The 26,349-nt window shown below is 37.5% G+C and overlaps 1 protein-coding gene across 1 annotated transcript; it reads right to left on the bottom strand.

Annotated features, from left to right (window-relative positions):
• Positions 1 to 7,415: 7,415 nt before the first annotated feature.
• On the bottom strand, positions 7,416 to 12,747 carry ppp1r3c2a (protein phosphatase 1 regulatory subunit 3C2, duplicate a). Its single transcript, XM_007241731.4, has 3 exons — positions 12,626 to 12,747; positions 11,298 to 11,352; positions 7,416 to 9,931 (listed from the first exon to the last, which is right to left on the bottom strand). Exons 2-3 carry the CDS (start codon positions 11,309 to 11,311, stop codon positions 8,950 to 8,952), a joined length of 996 nt encoding a protein of 331 aa, XP_007241793.3. The 5' UTR covers positions 11,312 to 11,352; positions 12,626 to 12,747; the 3' UTR covers positions 7,416 to 8,949.
• Between the last annotated feature and the right edge of the window lie 13,602 nt (positions 12,748 to 26,349).

Raw genomic sequence — 26,349 nt, 5'->3', positions numbered from 1 at the left:
GTTTGTCTGTTTAAATTATGTAGTAAACAAAAAATCGTCAAAAATGGATATAAGTGTTTTTCATAAAATAACATTCCTGTTTAATCCCCTGTGATCTCACAGGATTATAATAAAGACATTGTTTCATTAAAGCACTGATGTAATAATTTTATAGTGGTGAGATCTCTGGTGATTGCTCAAACCCGTTCCTGTCTTTTCCTGTTCCCTGTGTTCTTTTTGGACGTCTGAGACGTTGGTGGAGAAGAATGTGGCAGAAGGAATGCTCTGTTAGTCATAAGAGTCATAGGAAAGCTCCAGTATCTGTTAAATAAAACACAGCTTACTCACAGGCCAGACACACACAGTCACAGTCATTCTCCCACACTCTTAACAGCTGCTTCTCCACAGCCAGATAAAGAAAGGAGATGATGGACAGATCGATAAGAGCTGTCTAAAACACGCCAGTCTGAAATCACGCTAGACTGGGTTTATATCAGGTGACTAATTTTATATTATATCAGATCATATTCACTTTCATTAAACCAGTCAGTGACCAAGAGTGCTCTCACCACCATATGGTGTCTGCATTTCCCATCCAATTAAGTTTGGCTGTGGGACATAGCCCAGAGGGTTGTTGAACCCAATTGCAGAACAGTTGACCTCAAAGCGGGTAAACCCAAGAAGAAAGGAAAAAATAAATAAATAGATAAACACACTTCTCCTCATGCGGGATCGAACCCGTGTCGCCAGGGTCACGGTCCAATACACTACCGCAGCCCGGGCTAGTGAATTGGGACACAGCTAGGAAAAAACGCCCTTATAAGGAGATAGGGAACCCAAGAATGGGCGAAAAAAACAAGAACGGGCCGAAACTAAAGTCATTATCATTCATTATAGTTTAAACAACCTCACCAGCCAAATGTTTCAAGCTTGCAGACCACATTTGTGTGTCAGCAATGCTGGCAACTGGACTTATCCAATGTCGCTTATGCCAAGATAGCAACTGCGGTCAACCAATGTCGCTAAAACTGCATTAGAGACTGGAAAAAATATCTTTAAAGTAACATTGAGGGACTTTAATTACATCATAAAACAATGGTGTTGATTTACAGGCATTGTTTCTGTTATGTTGCATTAGCAATGCCAGCAACTGGGCTCATCCAATGTTGCTAACACTCCTTTAGCAATGCTGCTAATGCTGTGTTAGCAACAATGGCGACTGGGCTCATCCAACCTCACTAACGTCACATTAACAATGCCAGCAACTGCGCTCATCCAACCTCGCTTATGCCGTGTCAGAAATTACGACAACCAGTCTCATCCAACATCACTAACGCCACTTAATATGGGCATCCAGTTTTGTCCAATGTCCCCATCGCTGCATTAGCAAGGCTGGCAGCTGGAAAAATATCTTTAAAGTATCATTGGGGGACTTAACTTACTTCATAAAACAATGGTGTTGATTCACAGGCGTGGATTCTGTTATGTTGCATTAGCAATGCCAGCAACTGGGCTCATCCAATGTCGTTAACACTCCTTTAGCATCTGCTAATGCTGCTTTTGCAACAATGGTGACTGGGCTCATCCAACGTCACTAACGTCATGTTAACAATGACAGCAATTGAACTCATCCAAACTTGCTAATGTCATGTCAGCAATTACGACAACCAGTCTCATCCAACATCACTAACGCCACTTAATATGGGCATCCAGTTTTGTCCAATGTCCCCATCGCTGCAGTAGCAATGCCAGCAACTGGGCTCATCCAATGTCGCTAACTCTCCTTTAGCAACGCCTGCAACTGGACTTATTCAATGTTGCTAATGCTGTGTTAGCAACAATGGCGACTGGGCTCATCCAACCTCACTAACGTCACGTTAACAATGCCAGCAACTGCGTTCATCCAACCTCGCTAATGTCACGTCAGCAGTTACGAAAACCAGTCTCATCCAACATCACCAACGCCGCTTTAACAATTCCGACAACTGGGCTCTGCAATGTGGGCATCCAGTTTTGTCCAATGTCCCCAACACTGCATTAGCAATGCTGGTAACAGGGCTTATCCAACATCGCTAATGCCAAGATAGCAACTGTGGTCAATCAATGTTAATGCTACGCTAATGCTGCATAACTGAAAAATATCTTTAAAGTAACATTGGGGGACTTAACTTACATCATAAAACAATGGTGTTGATTAACATACATTTTTTTTAATAACATTCATGTTATTTTTGTTATTGTTTCATTAAGGCGCTGATGTAATAATTTCATAGTGGTGAGATCCCTGGTGTTTGCTCAAACCCGTACCTGTCTGTTCCTGTTCCCTGTGTTCTGTACAGGCATGTGAGACGTTGGCAATGCCAGCAGCTCTGCTCATCTAGTGTTGCTAATGCTGCATTAGCAATGATGGTAAATGGACTTGTCCAATGCCGCTAACACTGTGTTAGCAATGCTGGCAACTGGGCTCATCCAATGTAGCTAACACTGCATTAGCAATGCTGGCAAATGGGCTCATCCAATGTAGCTAACAATGCATTAGCAATGTAAGCAACTAGGCTCATCCAACATCACTAATGTCATGTTAGCAATGGCAACTGCTCTCATCCAACCTCGCTAATGTCAGGTTAGCACTTACAAAAACCAGTCTCATCCAACATCACTAACGCTGCTTTAATAATTCCGACACTGCATTAGCAAAGCTGGTGATGGGGCTCGTCCAACATTGCTAAGGCCAAGATAGCAATGTTGGTTACTTGGCTCATCCAATGTCACTAATGCTGCATTAGCAGTGCTGGCAACTAGGCTCTTCCAACATTGCTAATTCCATGTTAGCAGTTTTTTGGCATGTTTGCCACTCTTAAATGTTTCAGATCATCAAACTCATTTAAGTGTTAGTTAAGGACAATGCAAATAAATACAAAATGCAGATTTTGAATTAAGGTTTTTGTTAGTTAGGTATGAAAAAGTGGTTTCTCTCAGTTGAGTTCAATTTCTTTAGGCACACCCAGGCCTAAATAGGACCTGCCTGACAAAGCAAAGTAAATCAAAAAAGATATTTAAAAGCTAGACCTCATGCCAATATCCGTAGAAATTCAGGAACAAATGAGAAAGAAAGTCATTGAGATCTATCAGTCTGGAAAGGGTTACAAAGCCATAACAAGCCACAGCAGTGAACCTTCCCAGGAGTGGCCAGCCAACCAACATTACCCCAAGAGTGCACCGGCGACTCATCCAAGAGGTCACAAAAGAAAAGAAAAACAGAAAAACAAACTGAAGACTTTGGAGTGGCCTGACCTGAATCCTGCATGGATGAGATGCTGTGGATGACCTTAAAAAAAGATGGTTTATTCTCGAAAAAAACATCCAATGTGGTGGAATCAAAAACAATTCTGCAAAGGTGAGCGGGCCAAAATTCCCCCACAGCGCTATAAAAGAGTTATTGCAAGTTAACACAAAGGCTTGATTGCAGATGTTAATGCTAAAGGGTGGAGCAATCAGCTATTAGGTTTTAGGGGGCAAAAAGGTTTTCACAGAGAAACATGTGGGTTTGGACTTTTTTTCTTCCTTAATAATAAAAATCTTCATTTAAAAACTACATTTTTTTTGTATGAACTTGTTTAAATGAGTTTAAATTACTTTTTCACACCCCTGTAAGTGGTTTGTAATGATTGGGCCCATTAAAGAAACTCACTCCCACTCACGTGTCCCATGGCTAACGTATATAATCGGTGTGTTCAGTATCTTAGCTTTACAGGAATTTTGCTCAGTGTTCTTCTTCAATGACAATAATATGTTTATGTGACTCTAAAGAATGCTGGTGTACATTATGTATGAAATGTAAACGCTCGGGGGCTCTGAGCAGCATTTCTTATACATCACCGCATTGTGAGCGGAGGCTTTATTCACACAGAGGAAAACCGGATCTGACGGTACACAGGGATCAAATATCGTTATAAATAACTGTAGCTGTGTTCTGGGCGTTAGTACACTCTATAGAGGACAAGTACATTACAGTGTGTGCTTTTCCTTTGTGCTGCTCTGAAGGAGACACTATACACCCGGAGGCGAGTCAGTGAGTGAGCGAGTGAAAGGAATTCCCTCTCTCTCTCTCTCTCTCTCTCTCGTTCTTTCTTTCTTTCTTTCCTAATTCCACTCCTCCCCTGCGAGCCTCCAGTGAGAACTCTACACTCCCTGCGGGTATAAACAGAGTGCAGCGATGCCATGGAAACCCACAGTTGCGGTACAGGTAGTGTTACAAGCCTTTACCTCCCGTGTCGCTGCCGTTCCCAGGCATTCCTCATTCCTCGTGTCTTTATGCACATTTGGTCATGTATTTCTTAATATGTGAAATATATATATTTTTTAATTATGTGTTGAATTGAAACCTCTGGAATATAATCAAGAGGAAGATTGATGATCACAAGCCATCAAACCAAACTGAACGGCTTGAATTTTTGCACCAGGAATAAAGAGCATAAAGACATCCAAAAGCAGTGTGTAAGACTGGTGGAGGAGAAAATGATGCCAAGATGCATGAAAAAACTGTGATTAAAAACCAGGGTTATTCCACCAAATATTCTGAATATTTCTGAACTCTTCAAAAACTTGAAAACGATGAATATGAACTTGTTTTTTCGCATTATTTGAGGTCTGAAAGCTCTGCATCTTTTTTGCTATATTTCAGCCATTTCTCATTTTCTGCAAATAAATGCTTTGATTTGTTTGTTTATTTGTTTACCACTTAAGATTTGACATTCTTTTGACTAATTATCAGATTTATCATCGCCTTCCTAAAATAAGGCCCTTTTAATCATTGCAGGCTATAAATATTGCATAGCTGTTTAGTCTTTATTGAGTTTTGTTGAGTTTTTTTAGTCTGCATTTTTGTCGTGTACTGTCCAGTACTGAACATTGGCCTTGTTTCTTACACATAGTGATTTCTCTAGATTCTCAGAATAGTTTTATGATATTATGGGCTGTAGTTGATGGAATATCCAGTGTTTCTTTTTCTGTTTTTAAAAACTGCTATTTTTATGAGGAAATTGTGAAATGTTTAACTTTAAACATCTCATGTGTGTTCCATGTTCCATTATAAATAACATATCTATGTCTATAAAAAATCATTGCATTCTGGATTTATTTTACTAATAATAATCTTATTACGAAGCAAATTTTAAGTGACTATCCGTTTTAGATCAGTGGAACAGGCTAAATTACTGGTACACAACTTTATACCCTATATGGACAAAATTATGTCCACATATGAGGACTTTAGCTTTATGTTTTGAAGTCGCAATTAGTAATGATGTGTGCAAAACAAAAGAAGAAAAAAATGTGCCCCTTGGAGCAATATGTCTCTGAATAAAAAAAATGACATTCTGAATAAAATCGAAACTTTAACGTGTTAAACTCTTCTGCCACAACTAGGTGACAGTATGATGACCTCATTAGAGGACACCAGGCCTTTGTAGAGCAATTTTTAGTGTTGTCGTCTAGACAACCCAAAGCGGGATGTCCACACATGTGGACGCCAGGTCCTAGGAGGATAAATGTTTCTTCCAAAATCATTAAAGAGCATTAAACAAGAGATTATTCTGCTACTGTCCATTAAAGACTTTCTACTAGACTTCTGGATTCTTGATAAGTGTGGATATAATTGCATTCACTGACAATAGCAACATTAATTGGGCCAAAATGTTGGATGCTCTTCCCCAAACTCACATTTTAGTTGTTCTACTTCTGTGCTGGGTAAGCCCTTATGACCAGTATGAGGGCGTGTGGTTCTCCAGCATGTACACCTGGAGATGCACCTCCTGTATAGCTTGTTTCCAACTCGGTCCAACACACCTAATACAGGAGCGTCTAAACAATAGAGTCAGGTGTGTTACACACCTACACTATTGCCCACACCTACACTATTGCCCAATTACAGATGAATTAAATGTTTAAATTTGAGTAAATTTCACTTTTCAGGCTATTTGTGTCTTCTTTTATCAGTGCAAAAATGAATAGAGACTTATAAGGCAAACAAAACTGCAGTTTAAAGTTTTTTTAAAACTCTAACACACGTTTAATAATCTAATTATAAAGCAATTGTACTGAGTATTCTGAGCAATTATCCGTTTTACATCAGTTGAACAGGCTAAACCACTGTTACACAATCTTATACACTATATGGACAAAAGTATTATTTGGACATTGTCCAGATGTACATATAGAGCCCTATTTTACCAATCTGTAGCCGAGTGTCAACCGTGCACCATGCAGCTTGATTTAGGGCAGTGTGTCAGTGTGTCTTTGCTATCAAAACGGCAGGAAAAGTACACCTCGTGCAGCTCAAAATGAAGCGCAAAAGGAATGTTCTATTTCTTTTAATTAATCATGGGTGTGGTTAATTTGGGACGTAACATGAAATAAACCAATCAGCGTGTCACTTCCTCATCATTTCTCTTTTTTTGTCTGAAATAAAAAAAAAATCCTTACAAGTAGTGTAAATATTTTTTTACGAACTCAATTGCTAATTATCCTATCAACATTAAGTGCAATGGTGTTTCTTACTTCTAATAGGTAATGTTTCAATTAGGATAATATACTTATTTTTCACACAAAAAAAATATATATGTTCAAACATGTTGCAATTTTGTTTTAGTTTTGGTTTTTGCAGCGGGTGTTTGTTGCAAATATTTGAGATGAACCATTTTCATATAATATGTTGTTTATTGCACTAATTAAGGCAAGCAGAAGAAGTTTCATACTGAAAGAAAATACTATTAACTATTTTTCGTAGATCTTCAAACTTTAAAACAGGTCAAATTGACCTGGAACACATCAGGAGGGTTAAGAGCCAGGTGAGCTCTGACTTTGGCGGATTGCTATTTTAACTGCGCAGCTACCTGAACATGTCCAACGCTTCTCAATTGAGGAAACTGACCTGCTCGTTGACACTGTGAAGGTGTGTGAGCAGCTCATTTATGGGAACAGCAATGTTTGTGTGTGTTTTTGGGGAAACTTAAAGGATTTTAAGCGTGCCTTATAGTGCGAAAAATACCATATATGAAAATAGAAAAAGGAAGACACATAAAACAGGCTGAGCAACAGGGTTCATAACCCGGAAAGTCAAGTCTATTTGTTTTCTTCAAATTCCGAAGACAATTTAGGGCAAAGATCCATTTCACTCAGTGCGTTTAGGGCGTAAACATAACTCAGGAAACACCAGCCGAGGTTGAGGGAGTGCAGAGCGAGGGCGTGACGTTGGCCTCAGGCAGAAAACAGCATGTCCCACCACTTTCTTCACAGAACTGTTTTCATGCCTGAGAACATCACTGGCACAGTTTCCAACACACAACATTACGCAATACTTAGTGTTTATACAGGAGAGAACATGTTAAATCACACGCTGTTCTGGTTCTAAAGGAAAAGAGAACACAAGTCACGAGGTCATTAATATCTGTCTGTTTAATTCAGACTGAAGTCATTTCACATTCACATACTTTCAGGTGTGCACACAGAAAATATTATAAAATAAATAGTATATATATACAGCATTTTACACATTTTACATTTGTACATATATGTAACAGATTCATATGGTACATTTTTACAATTGTTTCACAATTGGGCCAATTAATATATTAATTATATAGTGGGTTTTGGCTAAAACCACACATTTGTAGCAAAAAAAAGCCAAAAACGCAACTATGGCAATTGGCAGTGGTTCTGAAAATGGTTTTCAGGAGCTTTCAGATGGTTTCGGTTTGGTTCAAACCATTGTAACACAAATGAAGATGGAGTGTAACCCAAATATGGACCTTTTTGGGGGGCCCTGGGCACTGGTTGGGCCACGTCTCTATAGGTAGTCTTAAGGCCTTAGCATACTTCTAACAGCGAGTTTGTTCGTCCTGTGCCTTGGTAAACAGTATGATTTACAGTAATGACAGCTGGATGAACATTCCTAATAAAGGAACTATAGAACAATGCTTGTGATTGGTTAGTAAAAAAGATGTATGCCTCAAAACTAATATGGCTGACATTGGGGACTCTTACTTTGACTTTGACCAAGCAGTAAAAACAGTATCTATATGCATGTCATAAAATCTGTTGAGATCTGTTGAGGTGACTGTTCATTTTTTGTTATTTAAAAGTGATCAGTTGGGATCTGAACATCACAAACACAGCATATCTGCATTGTGCTCTTCTTTGACTTTTTACTAGAGATTTGATGCATTTGCATTGTTAGTGACGCAAAGACACCTTTACTAAATTTTATGTCTGAGATATCCAGACTATCAAAAATCAATCTGTATACAATCTAAATATGCCAAAACCAGACAAAAAAACCAAAATGTCATCGACTGCACAATGTTGTGAAGCATACGCAAAACAAACAAAAAAAAAACTGTGAAAAGTATGCAAGCTCGTAAAATCACAAAGGCACTTTTGGCTTTGTGTGACACTTTGCAGGAAGTATGCTGAGGCTTTAAGCGCATCGAAGAACAGAACAATTAAACATCAGAACGACCTGGATCTTACAGTTTTCTAACAGGTTCCTGGCTTGGATATATACATGTATAGTTCTATAGTACAGTACCATCAATTGAAAGGACTTTTTTGAAGGACTCAAATGTGTTTCTTAACCTGTTTTTACAGGGTTTGGCCGTCTGAATGTTCTTAGAACGAATCAGTGTCCTTTTAAATGAAGTAGAGGCGTGTGTCCTGATTTATTTAGTCTATTGAATGAAGAGGCGATGATGCATCGTATGCTTATAGAAGCAAACCAGTTCGACGAGTCTTTGCTTGGCATGGTTTGTCTGTTGGTTTGGAGATCCCATTGATGCAATACAACCTGTAATGCACTGTAAACTGCGTCTTGTTCATGAATTCAAGTTATGAATCTGGGCAGCAGCAGGCCCATTGTCCTTCATGTTACCAGTTGGATTGAAGCACAAGGAACTAGCCTACTCTTTTTTCTTCTTAACACAGGGGCGTAACAATCTCTTGCCTACTCAATGGTTTGTTGATCATATTCTCTGGAATGTTTACTGGGCTATGGCATGTTGAGAAGTCCAAAGCTTGGCTCTTCCTTTTGGGCCAAGCTTGGGGCCACCTAAGGCTTTGCATCTTGAAGAGTCTGTTCTGAACAACTGGAGTAACTGGAGCAACTAAAGCATCTTCCACAGGGTCCACGGCCTCGACAAGGATTTGATAGTTCTGTCCTCCATTGTTGTCCCACAGAAGTGTGCTGCCAGATTGGGGACGGAACAGCACGCCAAACTCCACCTGGTTCTGAAGGTTCAGATCGGAGGGAAAAGGCATGTTGAAGACGAAGAGTTGAGTGGCGGAGTTGGGCTGCTGTGGAATGTAGGAGCATGGGATGTCCTGGTGGCTTCTCCAGGCGTCGAACGTGATGCGGATGTGAACCGTCTTCTCTTGGCTGATGTTGCAAACCCTCACCGTTCCAGTCATTGATCCGTCGACCAGGCTGCAGCTTTCCAATCGGACAAACGAATCTGCCAGGCCTCTGAGGAAAGACGTGAGGTCCGCAGAAGGTTGAGGAAACCCGAGCCGAAGCCGTAGTGTCCTCGGCTGGACGGGTACCTGATCTTTAATCTTCTCAGGCTGAGGAACTGAAGAATCGTCTGTAGGAGACTCAGGACGGTCTACGATAAAAATTCGGACAGCTGTCAGAGCGAGTCCTTTGTCGTCAGCAAATACGACATGTTTCTTCCTCTTCAGAGTCCTGACACTGCTGGGGGTGCTCAGTGGACTGATGGGGGATGAAGGTGGTGGAAGAAGAGGAGGAGGTGTGGATGATCTGGCTGGATGAGTTGATGCGATGCTTATCCTTGGGAGGGTGTGGTGATACCTCAGGACATCTGAGGGCAGTTCCAAACGCTGGCGAACAGCATGGCGGCGACTCATTCCCATATGCAAGCTGAGGTCCGCAGGCATCACTCTGAAGGGAAGCAGATATAAGAGCAATTAGACTATGTATTGTCATTATAAGCCTTAGAAAGCCTTATTAGTTTCATAACCTTACTGGTGGCAATCAAGCAAAACTTGTTAGACCTGTCTTCGCTGGGTTTAGTAGCCTTAAACCCGATTTAGAAGGGATTAGTAGTGTTACATAAAGAGGTGAGTAATAAATAGCTTCCATTAAAGCATTGTGTCGAAGTAGGAAACCAATAAAATGAACCAAGGCTTGGCTCTGTTGGTTAGCAACCCCTTGCTACACAATACAAACTGTTTGGTTTGGCGAAAGTTTTAAGAGTCTGGCCAGCAGCAAGTCCATGAGCCATCTAGCCAGCTCATTACCAAGCCCTTCCTGAAGCGAAGCACTGTGTCGAAGTAGAAAACCACTAAAATGGTCCAGGGCTTGGCAAATGTTTAGGGCCCTCTTGCTACACAATACAAAGTGACCACGGCTTGGCTTTGTTTGTTAGCAACCCCTTGCTATACAATACAAACTGTTTTGTTTTTACGTAAGTTAAGAGTCTGGGCAGCAGCTAGTCCATTGTTCTTTATGTTACCTACACACCTGAATCAGCTAACCATCTAATTTCCAAGCTCTTCCTTAAATTAAGCATTTTGTTAAAGTAGGAAACCGCTAAAATGGACCAGGGCTTGGTTCTGTTGGTTAGCAACCCCTTGCTATACAATACAAACTGTTGTGTTTTTGCGTTAGTTAAGAGTCTGGGCAGCAGCTAGTCCTTTGTTCGTTATGTTACCTGCACACTTGACTCCATCTAATTTCCAAGCTACTCCTCAAATGAAGCATTGTGTCGAAGCAGGAAACCACTAAAATGGACCAGGGCTTGGCTCTGTTGGTTTACTGCAATATGAACTGTATATAAATTATATTAGAGTAGATGGGGAGATCGGTTTCTTAAAAAAACATTGTTCTTAAATAATAGGTATATGCTTCTTCAGTGTTGCAATGTTAATTTACATCATTCTGAACAGATTTCAAAAGCTCAGTTTTAACGCAATGCTTACTAAAAAAATGACGGGTTTAAATGGGGCTTGGGCACAGTTTATGGGGCGAGTTGTGTTGGATTTTTGAGCCTGATCTAAGATCTAGGAAACCACTAAAATGTGCATAACCAACATGTTTTAGACTGTACTAAACCCCCACAAATTCAGATTTCAGCATTTTTTCATGTTCTAACAGAACTGATTCAGCTCAGGCTGCAGTTCAGTGATGAGCTGAATCAGTAATGTTGAACAGATGGAAACTCAGGGCTGAGAACTGCTGTGGCTACAGTGCCTGGAGCTAAAGTGACTAATCGCCCAAACATGAAGAAACGCTGTGCAGGACTTACTTTGCAGCCATCATTCTCAGCCGACGAAGGGAGCGTCCTCTGGATCAGACGTGCACTGTGAAGAGACAGATGGTTTAATGTTAAAGTTAATGAATGATATAATGTCTATATACTATTATATGAAAGCCTTTCTTCTCCCTTTAGCTCTGGGTATGGAATTGGCCAAGGCTAACAAGCTGGCAGTAGAAAAGATATGATGACCTTAAAGTCTTAAGTACTTTGTAAATAAGCGAAGTAACCAGAGTAGGTCAGTTTTTTTTTCCAGAGTCCTCTACATTTAGATCCCTCTAAGGATTTCTTCAGAAGCACAATTAACCCCTTAAACCCTGTGTCTATAGTAGGTAGTACTGTTGCAATTTACCACAGTTTTATGTGCCCTAAAATTGTGCCCTGTGGAATGCCACAAAAGAAAATGCTGATCTAAACTAGATACAAAAAAAACATTAGGATTAATAACTAAATAATTATAATAGGATTTACAATAAATAGATAGAAAAGACTAATTTTGAGGTTCTTCACACTAATATTTCAATTCTAAAGTCTCTGTAGACATTCATTTATGTGACACCCATGTAGTATTGGGTGCAACTGAGCCACCACTGCCTTCATTATTCACCACTTATGTTAACTCCATTATTTCAGTAGTAATCAAGAACAAATTTACAGCCAATTATGTGGACTATCTATATTTGCTTTTATTTATATCGTAACTCATTAATCTTGTCAATCTTAGAATTTGTAATTTCTTAAGTAATCACTTTTTGAATTTGCATTTATTCATTTATGCATTTATATAATGCGTGCATTAACTTTACACATACTGTATAAGTATAAATGAATTTTACATTTTGCCATTTTTTTTTATTAGGGTAACATAATGTGATTTTTTTTCTCTATTTTTTCCCTGTGCATTTAAGAGGCATTGTGCAATTATTTGTAAATACAATCTTAGGAGTTCTTGACTTTTTATTATTTATATTGCATATATTGTACTGTTTATTTTTTTGTCTTATCTTGATGTTAAGCAATTTTAAGCAACACCGTTCTTGAATATAGTAAAAGTATAATGTTTAGGCTTTATATGCATTAAGCATCCTTTTTTTTTTGCCACTACCTGCACTATACAGTAAATGAGATTATTTTGTATAAGTATAAACTACTGTATAAACTTTTAGTTAAATTAAGAGATATTTACTTTAAGAAATTGCTGAATGTTTTTTTCACTCTGCAAAGCAAATAATTACTGAAAATCTCGCATTAGGAGACTTTAAACTAAAAGTTAAAGCAACAATCAATAATCTTCTACATCCAGTAAAAGTATACTTTACCTATTTTACAGCAGCTCCTGCTCAGCAGCTCTAGTTCACCTGAAAGTCACCAAAAAGTCACCTTAATCTCTACTGAGAGCCCTAGAGATCAAATCACCGTGAAGAATCAGCTGGAGAACGTGTTCCTGAATGCTTTTATAGGTGTACACACACACACATACACACACCCACACACATACACACCCATAAAGCCAATCAGGTGCTCCAGGGCGTGTCACATACCTAGAGGATCTCCCAAGCTGTAAGCCTGTAGCTCCGCCCCCCACACAGGTGAGGCTGCTGGAGTTCAGTGTGGAGCTCCTGTGTAGGTGGGTCTGGATCGCAGTCACGCCTCGAAAGGGGTGAGGAAAGATTTCACAACTAAAAAGCTGTGCTGATCCCTCAGCTCCTCCCCCAGTTTCTCTGTACTGAACATTTTAACATTTCCATCATTAAACACGTGCAGGTTAATCCAGCCTCTCAGGCCAATTATGAACTAAAAGTGAGTGGGAGTAAAAATAGCAAAGAAAAAAAGAAAATTGGTAATGTATTTCTTAATATGTGAAATATATATATTTTTAAATAATGTGTTTCTTTTATTTTACCAAATTGAAAACCTCTGGAATATAATCAAGTGAAAAATCAAGCCATCAAACCACCAATTCAAGCTGAACTGCTTGAATTTTTTTGCACCAGGAGTAAAGGCAAAAAGTTATCCAAAAGCAGTGTGTAAGACTGGTGGAGGAGAACATGATGCCAAGATGCATGAAAACTGTGATTAAAAACCAGGATTATTCCACCAAATATTGATTTCTGAACTCTTAAAACTTTATGAATATAAACTTGTTTTCTTCATTATTTGAGGTCTGAAACCTCTGAATCATTTTTTTATTATTTCAGCCATTTCTCATTTTCTGCAAATACGTGCTCTAAAAGACAAAATTATATTTTTATTTGGAATTTGGGAGAAATGTTGTCTGTAGTTTATAGAATAAAACAACAATGTTCATTTTATTTAAACATAAAGCTATAAATAGCAAAATTAAAGAAAACTCAATTTTTTCCAGAGCTGGCATGTATACGGTACATTTCTATTTCTACTCAGTTTTAAAGTTATTAATGCAATTAAACATAAGTTGTTTAGTTCTTGCATCTTAATTAAATTAATTTCAAATCAATTCTACATATGCATAGCATCATCAATGTTCACTATCATGCAAAAACGTGTATCAAAAATGCATTTTAAAGATACACATGCATATATTTATTTGCTGGTTTTTCCATTTACACACTTATCTTTTGCAACAGAGGAAACTCTTGCTCTTCGCCCTTTCCTGGGACGGTCCTGATGAGTGCCAGTTTCATCATTATTGCATAACGTTTTTGATGGTCGTTGCGGTGACTGCACTTGAAAGTTCTTTCAAAGAAATTATTTTTTTCTTAAACTTATTTCTTTTCTTTACTTAGTTGAGTAGTTCTTGCTTCTCATAATCTGGGTTAGAACAATATTTAAATATTCACTATTCACTGTATACTTGTAACTCTACCTCTTCACTACTTTACAACTGATGCTCTCGAACACTTTATTAAGAGGCAAGAAATTAAAATCACAATTTAACTAACTCTTGATGAGTTCAGCACAGCTGTTAACTAAAAAAGTGTGAATTCCAGGTGACTCTACCTCATAAAGCTGACTGAGAAAATGCAGCAGAGATGTGCAAAACTGTCTTATTTTAAAATCTAAAATATAAAACATATTCTGTTTTTTCTTTTTTCTTTTTTGAGCTATAATATTTTATAGTATAACTTGTCTCCTCTTTAAGCAGGTACTTTGTTTTTTATATATATATATATTTTTATTTACACTTTATTTACATGTTAAGGAATACAAATTAGGCGCTTATTAATGTCTTATTATTTGCTTAATAAAGCCTTAATTAGACATTTGTAAATTATTTATTCACTACTTATTAGGCTTTATTCAGTGCATTTTTGGTGTCATTGGTGCTTAATATGTGGTATCTGATATGTGGAAATGATTAATAATGCCTGTATAAGTTCTTATAATGCACAGTAAACACTTATGTCTGCACCCTTTTAAACAGATTAGATTATTAAGCATTAACTATTAGATAATTCTACATGTTATTAGTGTATAATCGGCCGCAGTTTAATCTATGTGAGTTTATTGAGTTAATAAGGGCTTAATAAGTCACCAATAGACCAAGATGTGCACCATATTCTAAAGTGAGCTTCTGTTCATCACTATTTAGACACTAAAAAGAACTGAAAAAATGTTAAATCAATCACAGACCCCTAATTAAGCACCAATAACACCTTAATAACACAGAATAAAGCCTAAAAAGTAGTGAATAAATAATTTCCAAATGTCTTATTAAGGCTTTATTAAGCAAATAATAAGATGTATAGAGTATATGAGACAGATATCTGTGTTATCTGTGTTACCAACACAGATAATTAGGTTAAACGGTCTCTATTTCAGTCTGGGAACATGGTTAGGTTGTAGTTACTCTGGGATACAGTTAAATAAACTTATTGAGCTCTGTGTGCAGGGTTAGTCAGGGTTAGACGCTGGATACTGTATATAAAAGAGAACTGGTTCGTGTCCCGGCCTTACCTCATATCTGAGGGTGACATATCTGACATCAGTCATCGGTGTGCATGACGCACCGCGAGAGCACCATCAGAACAGCGCCTCAGCAACGGCCTGCATACCGAACATTCCTGTTCAGCCACAGGTCAGATGCAAGGTGGCTTTCACATGCAATGTTACGCTAGGTATTTCCGTTTGTGTATACATATGGACAAAAGTGTTGGGACACCTGCTCATTCATGGCATCTTCTGAAAACAAGGATATCAAAAAGAGCTCTAGTGCATCCTCAAAAAAAAAAAAAAAAAAAAAATATATATATAAAGAATATCATTGAAAAGTTTATTAAACTTTATTTCTAGTAATTCAGTTCAAAATATACTCATATACTCATATATCTTTTCGATGTATTAAACACACAGAGTGATCTATTTTAAGTGTTTATTTCTTTTATTGTTGATGATTATTATTATGGCTTACAGCCAATGAAAACCCCAAAATTCAGTGTCTCAGAAAATTTGAAAATTATATAAGACCAATTGGTGCTTTTGGCAGTGTGGGCAGTGTGCCAAATCCTGCTGGAAAATGAAATCCGCATCTCCAAAAAAAGCTGCAGAGGGAAGCTGTAAGATATGAAGTGTGAAAACAAAACTGCACTGACTTTAGACTTGACAATAAAACACAGTGGATCAACACCAGCAGATGACACACCTTCTTATTCATTGGTTTGGATGACATCAAATGAATAGTGAACTGATCCAGACTATGAAGGAACACACAAGGAATCATGTTATAACTTAAACAAAAAAAAAGTGTTAAACAAACCAAAATGATGAGTTTTTCTGGAATATAATCAAGAGGAAGATGGATGATCACAAGCCATCAAACCAAGCTGAACTGCTTGAATTTTTGCACCAGGCGTAAAGCAGCATAAAGTTATCCAAAAGCAGTGTGTAAGACTGGTGGAGGAGAACATGATGCCAAGATGCATGAAAACTGTGATTAAACTGTGATTGCATTATTTAAGGTCTGAAAGCTCTGCATCTCGTTTTTTGCAAATAAATGATCTGAATGACAATATTTTTATTTGGAATTTGGGAGAAATGTTGTCTGTAGTTTATAGAATAAAACAACAATGTTCATTTTACTCAAATATAAACCTATAAATAACAAAATCAGAGAAACTGATTCAGGGACTGAAGTGGTGTCTTATTTCTTACAGAGCTGTATTATTCACATTACATTACATTACATTACATTTGGCAGACGCTTTTGTCCAAAGCGACTTACAATATTGAAGTGCAAATAATAGAAGAGGTTAAGTACAATGGTAGTCAGTAGCCACTTTTTACATGTCACAGTGTCTCCTTCTGTAGGTAACACTTGGTATTTTCTCATCCTGCTCTGGCTCCTTACAGAGTCCTCCTTCCATTGCTTTATTCAGTTGTTACAGGCCTGGAGCTGTGGGTTTAGTGGCAGACTCAGACTGTTTGAAGGGTGGGGCAAAAATAAAAAGGGCACCTATTGCACAAACCCCTGTTCTTTTTGTAATTTTTCGATTATCTGAGTAGGACTTGTCCCTTACTGTAACTGCCTGCCTGTTCCATGGACAGTGAGTACTTTTACAATACGCTGGACCACTGGTGAAGACCCTTATCCACCCTCCAACTCAACACCAAAAGAGTGAATAACACTCTAACTCAAACACAGACACACATCTCCAGCCTCCAAATCAACATACACTTACCGGCCCCTTTAATAGGCACACCTGTGTAACTTCTCATTAACGCAAATGTGGAATCAGCCAATCACATAGCAGCAACTCAATGCATTTAGGCATGTAGATGTGGCCAAGACGATCTGCTGCAGTTCAAAGCATCAGAGCATCAGAATGGAGAACGAAGAAAGGTGATTTAAGATTTTGAGCGTGGCATGGTTGTTGGGTTGTTGGTGCCAGATGGGCTGGTCTGAGTATTTCAGAAACTGCTGCTGATCTACTGGGTTTTTTTATGATTTTCACACAACCATCTTTAGAGTTTACAGAGAATAATCAGAAAAAGAGAGAAAATATCCAGTGAGCTGATATCAGCTCAGTTCTGTGGGAGCAAATACCTTGTTGATGCCAGAGATCAGAGATCAGAGCAGAAGAACGGCCAGACTGGTTCCAGCTGATAGAACGACACTTGAACAGTAACTCCTAATAAATAACCACTCGTTACAACCGAGGTCTGCACAAGAAGAGCATCTCTGAACATCAGTACAACAAGACGCCCAACTAGATGAGGTGGATGTTGAGCTACAACAGCAGCAGCAGAAGACCATGACCACACCGGGTGCAGCTCCTGCAGCTAAGAACAGGAAACACCACAGCCTACCTGAGTATTGTTGCTGACCATGTCCTCCATTCCTTTATGACCACAGTGTACCTGTATCTTCTGATGCTGCTTTCAGCAGGATAATGCGCCGTGTCAGAAAGCGCTAGAGAATCATCTCAGACTGGTTTCTTGAACACGACAGTGAGTTAATTCACTGTACTGGAATGGCTCCACACTTACCAGATCTCAATCCAGTAGAGCAGCTTTTTTTTGATGTGGTGGAACAGGAGTTTCGCATCATGGATGTGCAGCTGATAAATCTGCAGTAACTGCATGATGCTCTCATGTCAAAATGCACCAGAATCTCTGAGGAATGTTTCCAGTACCTTGTTGAATCTGTGCCACGAAGGATTAAGGCAGTTCTGAAGGTTCAGAACTGCCTTAGGTACTAGCAAGGTGTACCTAAATAAAGTGGCTGGTAGAAAAGGCAGCTTCAGAGCATGCTGGGAACTCTCCCTAATAAAAGACCCTAATAAAAACCAAAACCACTATTCACATGCAGCCTCAGCAGCCCCTTTTGTTCCAGCACTATTGTGCCGAGTACTTGTTTTACTTTTGTTTCTGAAAGTGCTGATGGTTGACCCGAGCTGAATACGGTCATTTTCATGTATCTTACAGCTGTTACTGTATAATCTAGTGTACCGCAGAATTTGGCAGAGGTTTTATTTGCTGCACCTCGTGCGGTGTTCTGCTTATTAAAGGAAATGTGTGTAATTGCGCAGGTAAACGGCCCAGATGGAAGCGAGTCGCAGGTCAATTAGCTATATTAACCATGTGTGCAGAAAGCTCCTTTGTCTCAGGCACAATTAAATGAGACGCAGCCCGGGTTTGCCGGCGATCCGAGCCTATTGTCTTTTGTTCCATTCAGATCGGCCTTTTCTGGAGTAATCAGGTGGAAAATGCAGTCAGAGAGCTACAGTTCCCACACATTTAGCATAATAGCTACAGCCTATTTTCGAATAAAGTGTGCGGAAGCAATTTCCGAACAGTTTCAGAGAGATACAGAAGAAGTGGGTGTGAGGAATATTTTACAGAGAAAGCTGCTTTGCTCCTATAAAAGTATTTGGTGTTATTATGGCCGGCTGTTGTTTGGAGAACAGTCCGTCACTAAAAATTGGGGGTTAGCTTTGCAAAGTATATTATCATAGTTATTTGGGCTTGAGAAACAAAAAAGGGTATTTAATTTAGTTATAAAAGCATATTTGCTCTGAACATCTGTCCCAGTCTCTTTGCACTTCCCGCTAACACACTGGAATGAGCCGTTTATTAACGGTATCCCTGGTGAAAAAAACATAAAACATATTGAGAAATGTCCAAGTATGCTGATTAATGTACTTACTTAAAATATATTAACATTAGTTATGCTTTCATCAAATGTTTAAAGGTAAACTTTGATCATACTTTTTAAAAAGAACAGTAGAGTGTATATATATATATATATATATATATATATATATATATATATATATATATATATATATATATATTATTTAAGCTAATTTATCCAAATAAAGATTATTTAATAGACTAAGTAATGGTCAAAATATGTTAAAAACAAGAAAAACACATAGGTGCTTTTCAGATTTTCTATTTTTATTTTTTATTTTCAGATCCGTAAAATGTATGTAAATATTTATATGGATAAAGTGTTTTGCAGCTCTTTATTTTGCTATAAGGTGTTTACGTTCACCATGTAAAATAATAAACTGCTCCCTTTCACTGTTGAGATATAATAGTGATCTGCTCCTGGGACATCCTGTCTTTTTCCAAAGGACCGGAAACTTTATAAGAATAAAAAATACTCATTTTATAACTTATGTTGCAGTAAAGAAGGTGGTTATGCATTCTCTTCCCCTGAGGGAAAGACATTGCGCAGTGTTTCTTTAACCAAGTGATTAAACTTAAATTAGTTGCGTGGGACAGGCATGGGGAATCTATCAGACAAAGTACAAGGCAAAAAAGAGTAATCTAATAACAGAAATAAGGGTCAGCAACGGTAAACAAATGGTGAAAAGGGGAAGACATGAGAGAGTGGCCAAAAAAGACAAAAAGAAATCAGTAACTATCAAAATATAGGAAAAACTATCAAAAGATAAGCTTAGAAGAAGAGCTTGGAAGCTAGGTACAATACCCGTCCAGGAGCGTTTGCAACAGAAGGGTATTTATACTAAACAGTCCAGGTGTGAGCAATCAGAAGCTCGGAGAGCGGAACGCCGTTGTGTCTGGTGTAAGTGCGTGCTGGAAATTGTAGTCTTTATAGTGACAAGGCATAATTTTGGACACTAATAAATAGTTACTACCAGTTTTTTCCCATAACGGAGCTTCTAAAAAAAAAAATCACATAAAAAGACAGATATTGTCACGCAGGCTAGATGAAATGTAGACATATGCAGATACTTAATTTAAAGTGTATTAACCAAGTGATTAACTTAGATGAGTTGCATGAGACAGGCATGGGAATCTAACAGACAAAGTACAAGGCAAAAAAAAGTAGTCTAACAACAGAAATAAGGGTCAGCAATAGTAAACAAATGGTGAAAAGGGCGAGGCAAGAGAGTGGTCCCGTCCAGGAGCGATTGCAACTGAAGGGCATTTATACTACACAGTCCAGGTGTGAGCAATCAGAAGCTCGGAGAGCATGAACACTGTAGCATCTGGTGTAAGTGCATGCTGGGAATTGTAGTCTTTATAGTGAGAATCAGAGTCCAGAGGAGGCAGACTGACAACATCAGCAAAATCATTATTTTTAGCAAGTGAAATTAACTAGTTTTAACGCAATAAATCTTATTTTTTTCTCTGATACATTTTTTTGGTCTTACGAAGCATCAAGTGTAAGATTGTTTTACTTATTTTAGGAATATGATCTTATTCAGTCTCACATAGAATTTTCACATTTTTTAAAGTAATTTAGACTCAAAATAAGCACAGAAAGTTACTAGTCAAGTTATATTGATTATTGTGTACAAATTTAAGCCACAAAATAAATAATGTTTGCTTAATTTAAGCTGATTTCCTTTATTTTAGTACTTTGTGATTGATTGCTTTAAAAAAAAAAATCTTGCTAAGAAAAATTTGCTCCCCCCATTGACAGATTTTTTTTTTTGCTTAGTTTAAACATTTATGTCTCAATTTACATATATTTTGTCTAGCTTTTGAAATGTTTTTTGAAGTATATGAATTTCACATTTTACAAAGGTTAGAATAAGGCTTAGGTTCATTTTAGGTTTTAAGGTTTAGGTATATTTTTCTGAAGGCTGAAATTGTTTTTTATTTAAGAATATGCATTAGATTGGCTCCCAGCTTTTCTCCTCATGGTTAGACTAGACTCTGGGCTGAGCTGGTATCTGGCTGAACTGATTCAGAACATTTTGTGCTTTGTGGAATTCACATTCCACAGGATTCAGAGCCAAACCTCAGCTAACACACCTGTTCACACCTGTCCTGTACACGCTGACCTGTAGACGGGTGTGTCTCAGGGACTTAAAATACATTCTCAAGGTTAGTAGGCTAGATTTTCTAGAACAGGTTTGATCACTGTTGCAGTAGATTACATAATCGAGTCATACTCTGTTCTTTTATGATCACTGTTTAGTTGGATTTAAGTGTTGGGTTGGGTATTATCACTGAAATAGACAAAGGAGAGACAGTACTATTATAAACTTAGAACAAAAAAAGGAATTTGGGTTTGGTAGTTTTGGTATTCCTTTCGTTTCTAAATAAATAAATAAATAAATGGTAACCCTGCAAGATTGGTGGATGGTGAATATATACAGCTCTAGAAAATAGTAAAGATCACATAAAAAAGTATTAGTTTCTCTGATTTTATTGCTTTTATAGATGTATGTTTCAGCAAAATTATCTACTGGTGACATTAGATTTAATTGTGGAAAAAAATAGAAATTATCCAAACAAGGAAACGGATGCAGAGCTTTCAGACCTCAAATAATGTAAAAAACAAAACAAAATAAAAAACAAGTTCATACTTATTTAGAAACAATACTAAAGTCCAGAGTCCAGAAATCAATATTTGTTGGAATAACTCTGATTTTTAATCACAGCTTTCATGCATCTTGGCATCATGTTCTCCTCCACCAGTCTTACACACTGCTTTTGGGTAATCTTATGCCTTTTCACTTGGTACAAAAATTCTAGCAGTTTATCAATTGTTTGACAGTTTAATGGGCATCTTTCTCTTAATTACGTTTCAGAGGTATTTATCGGGGTTCAGTCTGGAAACTGATTTGAATGTCAGTAAGCAACCACAGGATGACATCAAGTGACCTACAAAAAGAATGGCAAATGGCAGCTGAAGTGAAGAACTTTAACTTTTTGTTACGAAGATAAATCAATAAAACCTCACAACGTATAAATCCCCAAGCATGGGGATTCCCAAGATGTCCCTTGAGGTAACAGTTCGTGATCCCACCTAAATGCTTTACAGCGCATTTTGGGTTGTTTAATGCTTTTAAGTTACTATATAATTTCTTATGTGTTCCTTCATAATCTGGATCACTTCTGTCTTCATTTACTATGTAGGAAAAAAGAAAAACAAATAAACAAGAAGTGTCCTGTATAGTGTAGCAGTCAAAAGTTTGGATACATCTTCATTTGCATTCAACGTTTTTACTTTTTTTAACACCTGGAGCAGTAAGGTGGGATTACGAATTGTTGCCTCAGTGGATGGCTTGGAAAAGCCCACATCTGTATAAGTTGTGAGGTGTTATCTCTATCTATCTATGTTAGATCTATCTATCTATGTATTTAAGGAAAAATCCTTAAATTTTGAAATACTTAACTACTGATTTAATGTAATTTTAGAGCACTTCTATTGGTCTATTCGGTACGAAATTCAGAAACGATATAAAGTACAAGTAGCAGATTCACATTATATAAAAATGAAAAGAATAGAACATCAAATGTACATGCTAATAGCATAAATAAACCTTCCTAATAATGCACATTTACAGAATAAGAGTAGAGCACAGTAGAGTAGAGCACAGTAGAGTAGAGCACAGTAGAGTAAAGTAGAGTACAGTAGAGTAGAGTAGAGTGTAAAAATGAACTTAAACCTGCAGTTTACCAGCTGGACACCATATATCAGGTTAGAGGTTTAAAAAAATGCTGCTATATGACTTCACAGATGTAATATTTTCTCCTTTTTTTCACAAAACACTGAAAGTGATTCATTTGCCACAAACATTTTGGGTTGCCAAATGCATTCAGTTCACCCCTAGTGTATAGGTGTGTGTATTGCATCGTAAGGGTCCACGACCAAGGTTTTTCTCCTTAATAAGAGTAAGACATTTGATGAAAGAACACATAAATAAATGCACTTTTTTAATACCTGCTAACATATTGTCTATATTAATGTGTTAAACTGTTTTAAAAGTGTAGATTTGCCGGATTTAATTGAATTTTCTAGTTTCGATTAAGTCCAGGACTAGCCTTAATCCCTGGCTGAGAAACTGACCCCGAGTGCTTCCTCATAGCGTTTTATCTCTCAGTGATTTATCACACACATGCGGTCATTAGATGGTAATTGGGTGTGGGGGCTGCAGTGAATCCATCATTTCTGGGTGATTGTAGAAAATCGATCAGCATGGCCGCAGGTGATCAGTTGTGTTCAGCAGGTACACTCTGTTATTCCGGGAGTTTCCATTTATCGGCAGCGCGACGGCGGCGGCGGCTCGGCGAGTGTCACCCACTCTATTCTCTGCTTTTCCTTCTAATCTCCGTATTGATCTCTACAGGTGCACGGCCTCGGTACACACTGCAGCCTGTTTCAGCCTATAGTCATAGCGGAGACGCTGAAGTCCATTAATCCATGTCCATATTAGCTCTGGAGTGGACGGACGTGAGGCAGTGATTAGTCTGTGTGTTACAGGGGTCATCCCAGAGGTCACAGCTTGAAGGTCTTCCAATACGTCCAATTTTCACTGTTATTTTTCAGTTAGCCTTGTCAGAGGAGAAAAACCTTGGTCGTGGACCCATACAGTGCAATACACACCTACACACTAGGCGTGAACCTAATGCATTTGGCAACCCAAAATGTTTGCTAAGCTTAAATGGCAAATTAATCACTTTCAGTGTTTTGTGGAAAAAAGGTAAAAAAAAAAAAAAAGAATTAATTTATAGTCATATTGCAGCCTTTTTTTTTAACCTTAGGATTTTTTTTCAGCATAGCCAGCAGACCCACACTTACCCCTCCTGAGAGATGGTGGGCAGCTGGCAAACTGCAGGTTTAAGTTCATTTTTACGCTCTAGTCCTGCTCCACAGACAGATTCAAAAAGTATTTTGTCCCTCAGGCCATGAGACTGTTCAACTTCTCTCAGGCCAGCAAATGAAAAACTCTGCCTCACTTTTTTTATTCCGTTCACTATTAATTTACCCTATTCTTTACAACATTTTTTTTGTATTTATTTACTGTCCATCATTTACATATTTGCAAATTTGCACTTCTAAATGTTAAAAAAAAAATCTAACCACGTTAAATTTTTCATTATTTTATTACAGTTACAGTTTTGTATCAGTGCTTTTTAACTTATTTTGATTAGCTTCTTTTTGTTATTATTATTATTATTATTATTATTAATATTATATTGATTTATTTATATTTTTATTGTACTATGTAAAAGTTAGTTTTAGCTTAATTTTAACTGTTTTTTTGTATTAATCTTATCTTCTTTTAATCTTAATTTCTTATCAATTAAACCAGTTTTATTATTATTATTATTATTATTATTATTATTATTATTATTATTACTATTATTATTATTATTATTATTATATTGATTTATTTATATTTTTATTGTACTATGTAAAAGTTAGTTTAGCTTAATTTTAACTGTTTTTTTGTATTAATCTTATCTTCTTTTAATCTTAATTTCTTATCAATTAAACCAGTTTTATTATTATTATAATTATTATAATTATTATTATTATTATTTATACTTTTTTGTATCTGTTTACATCTTTTATTCATTCATTCATGACTGGATAACTTTTACAAATTTTAGTCACATGTTACCTGAGTAGCACTAGTTCTACTACTACCAACACACCTAATTCAACTAATCCACTCATTAACAGCCTATAATTAAGTAAAAGTGGGTGTGTTAAAACAGGAAAGCACTAAAATGTGTAGAAACGATTTGTGTTAAAATGAACTTAAACTTGTTAGTTAGCATCTCTTTATGCTGGCATCCTAATAATGGGGGAGGTTGTTAGAGAATGAAATTGTGGACCTGCTGCCACTGCTGACAAATGAATAAATAGTGTGATACTATACTGCAGCAGTAAAACTGTATTTCACTGTACTAATTATGGTTAAACTCTGTTAATCAGTTAATCAGTGGTAATAATGTGCCAATATTGGGTTCATTATTGGTTCATTGGTCACTGTTTGAAAGCAGATAAAGAAACAGAATAGTGTTATTGGCTAAAATCAGTGTCTCTGCCAATAAAATCAATAATCAATAATCTAATTATCATGACAAGCCCACTGATGTGCCCTTGAGGAAGGTATCTAACCCCCAGTTGCTCTCTGGATACTGAGTGTGGTGCTCACTGTCAGGGACGGGTTAAATGTGAAGGATACATTCGGTTTTACTGCTGGCCAATGGCTATAAAGTCTGATCTTAATCTAAAAAGCTGTCAGTGCTTTTAATTATTAGCAATCATAAGTGATGGTCCACTGGCATGGTCATCTCATCATCTGTGTCATCAAACTGCTTTAATATCCCTGGATATTTTACATTATTACTGCGCTCTTAAAAGTAGAGGTGCTCTAAAGAGTTCTTTGAGTGATGATCTAGAGCAGGGGTGTCCAAACTTTTTTTGTTGGGACCAGAAGGAGAAATATATGTGCAGTCGTGAACCACAGATTCTGTAATAAAACAAATAATGAAATATACCACTTTTTAAAATACATTATCTTGATTACTATCATTTACACACCATTTCACTTGAGTTACTAACTTTATCTATATATTGTTTAAACCAAGATTTTTGGTTTTGAAATTGATGTTTCATTTAATAATGTCTCTTAATATAATTATACTCCTTTATTGTGGTATTGTGGTTCCAAACGTGCCTGTCCTTTTGCTTTTGCTGTCCTTTTTTGTTTCTTTGGAGTTGCCATGTTCTCCCAAAAGCTAAGTAACATTAAAGCTGCAGTCTGTATTATTTTGTTTCTAAGTTGAAAGCAGGAGCATTTCTAAATGGAGAAGGGATAAAATATTGTGTTTAATGGTACCAGTTTGCTGGAATGACCATCCCTCCTAAGCTTAATATATTCATTATAAAAACCTGGGTGTCACTCACGTCACTTTTTAATGCTACAAGTGCACACTTACGCAGCTTTTAGACTCTTTGGCTCGTTTTCTGTGTTACAGTTGCTCACTCTCGCCGCTTTTAGACTCTTTGGCTCGTTTTCTGCACTACAACTGAGCACTCTCGCCACTTTTAGACTCTTTGGCTCGTTTCCTGCACTACAACTGAGCACTCTCGCCACTTTTAGACTCTTTGGCTCATTTTCTGCACTACAACTGAGCACTCTCGCCACTTTTAGACTCTTTGGCTCGTTTCCTGCACTACAACTGAGCACTCTCGCCACTTTTAGACTCATTGGCCCGTTTTCTGCACTACAACTGAGCACTCTCGCCGCTTTTAGACCCTTTGGCCCGTTTTCTGCACTACAACTGAGCACTCTCGCCGCTTTTAGACCCTTTGGCCCGTTTTCTGCACTACAACTGAGCA

Source organism: Astyanax mexicanus, chromosome 20 (genome assembly GCF_023375975.1).
Source record: "Astyanax mexicanus isolate ESR-SI-001 chromosome 20, AstMex3_surface, whole genome shotgun sequence".
In the NCBI taxonomy this organism is placed as follows: domain Eukaryota; kingdom Metazoa; phylum Chordata; class Actinopteri; order Characiformes; family Acestrorhamphidae; genus Astyanax; species Astyanax mexicanus.
The sequence above is the reverse complement of the archived record's forward strand: the minus strand, read 5'-3'. Positions and strand labels throughout refer to the sequence as shown.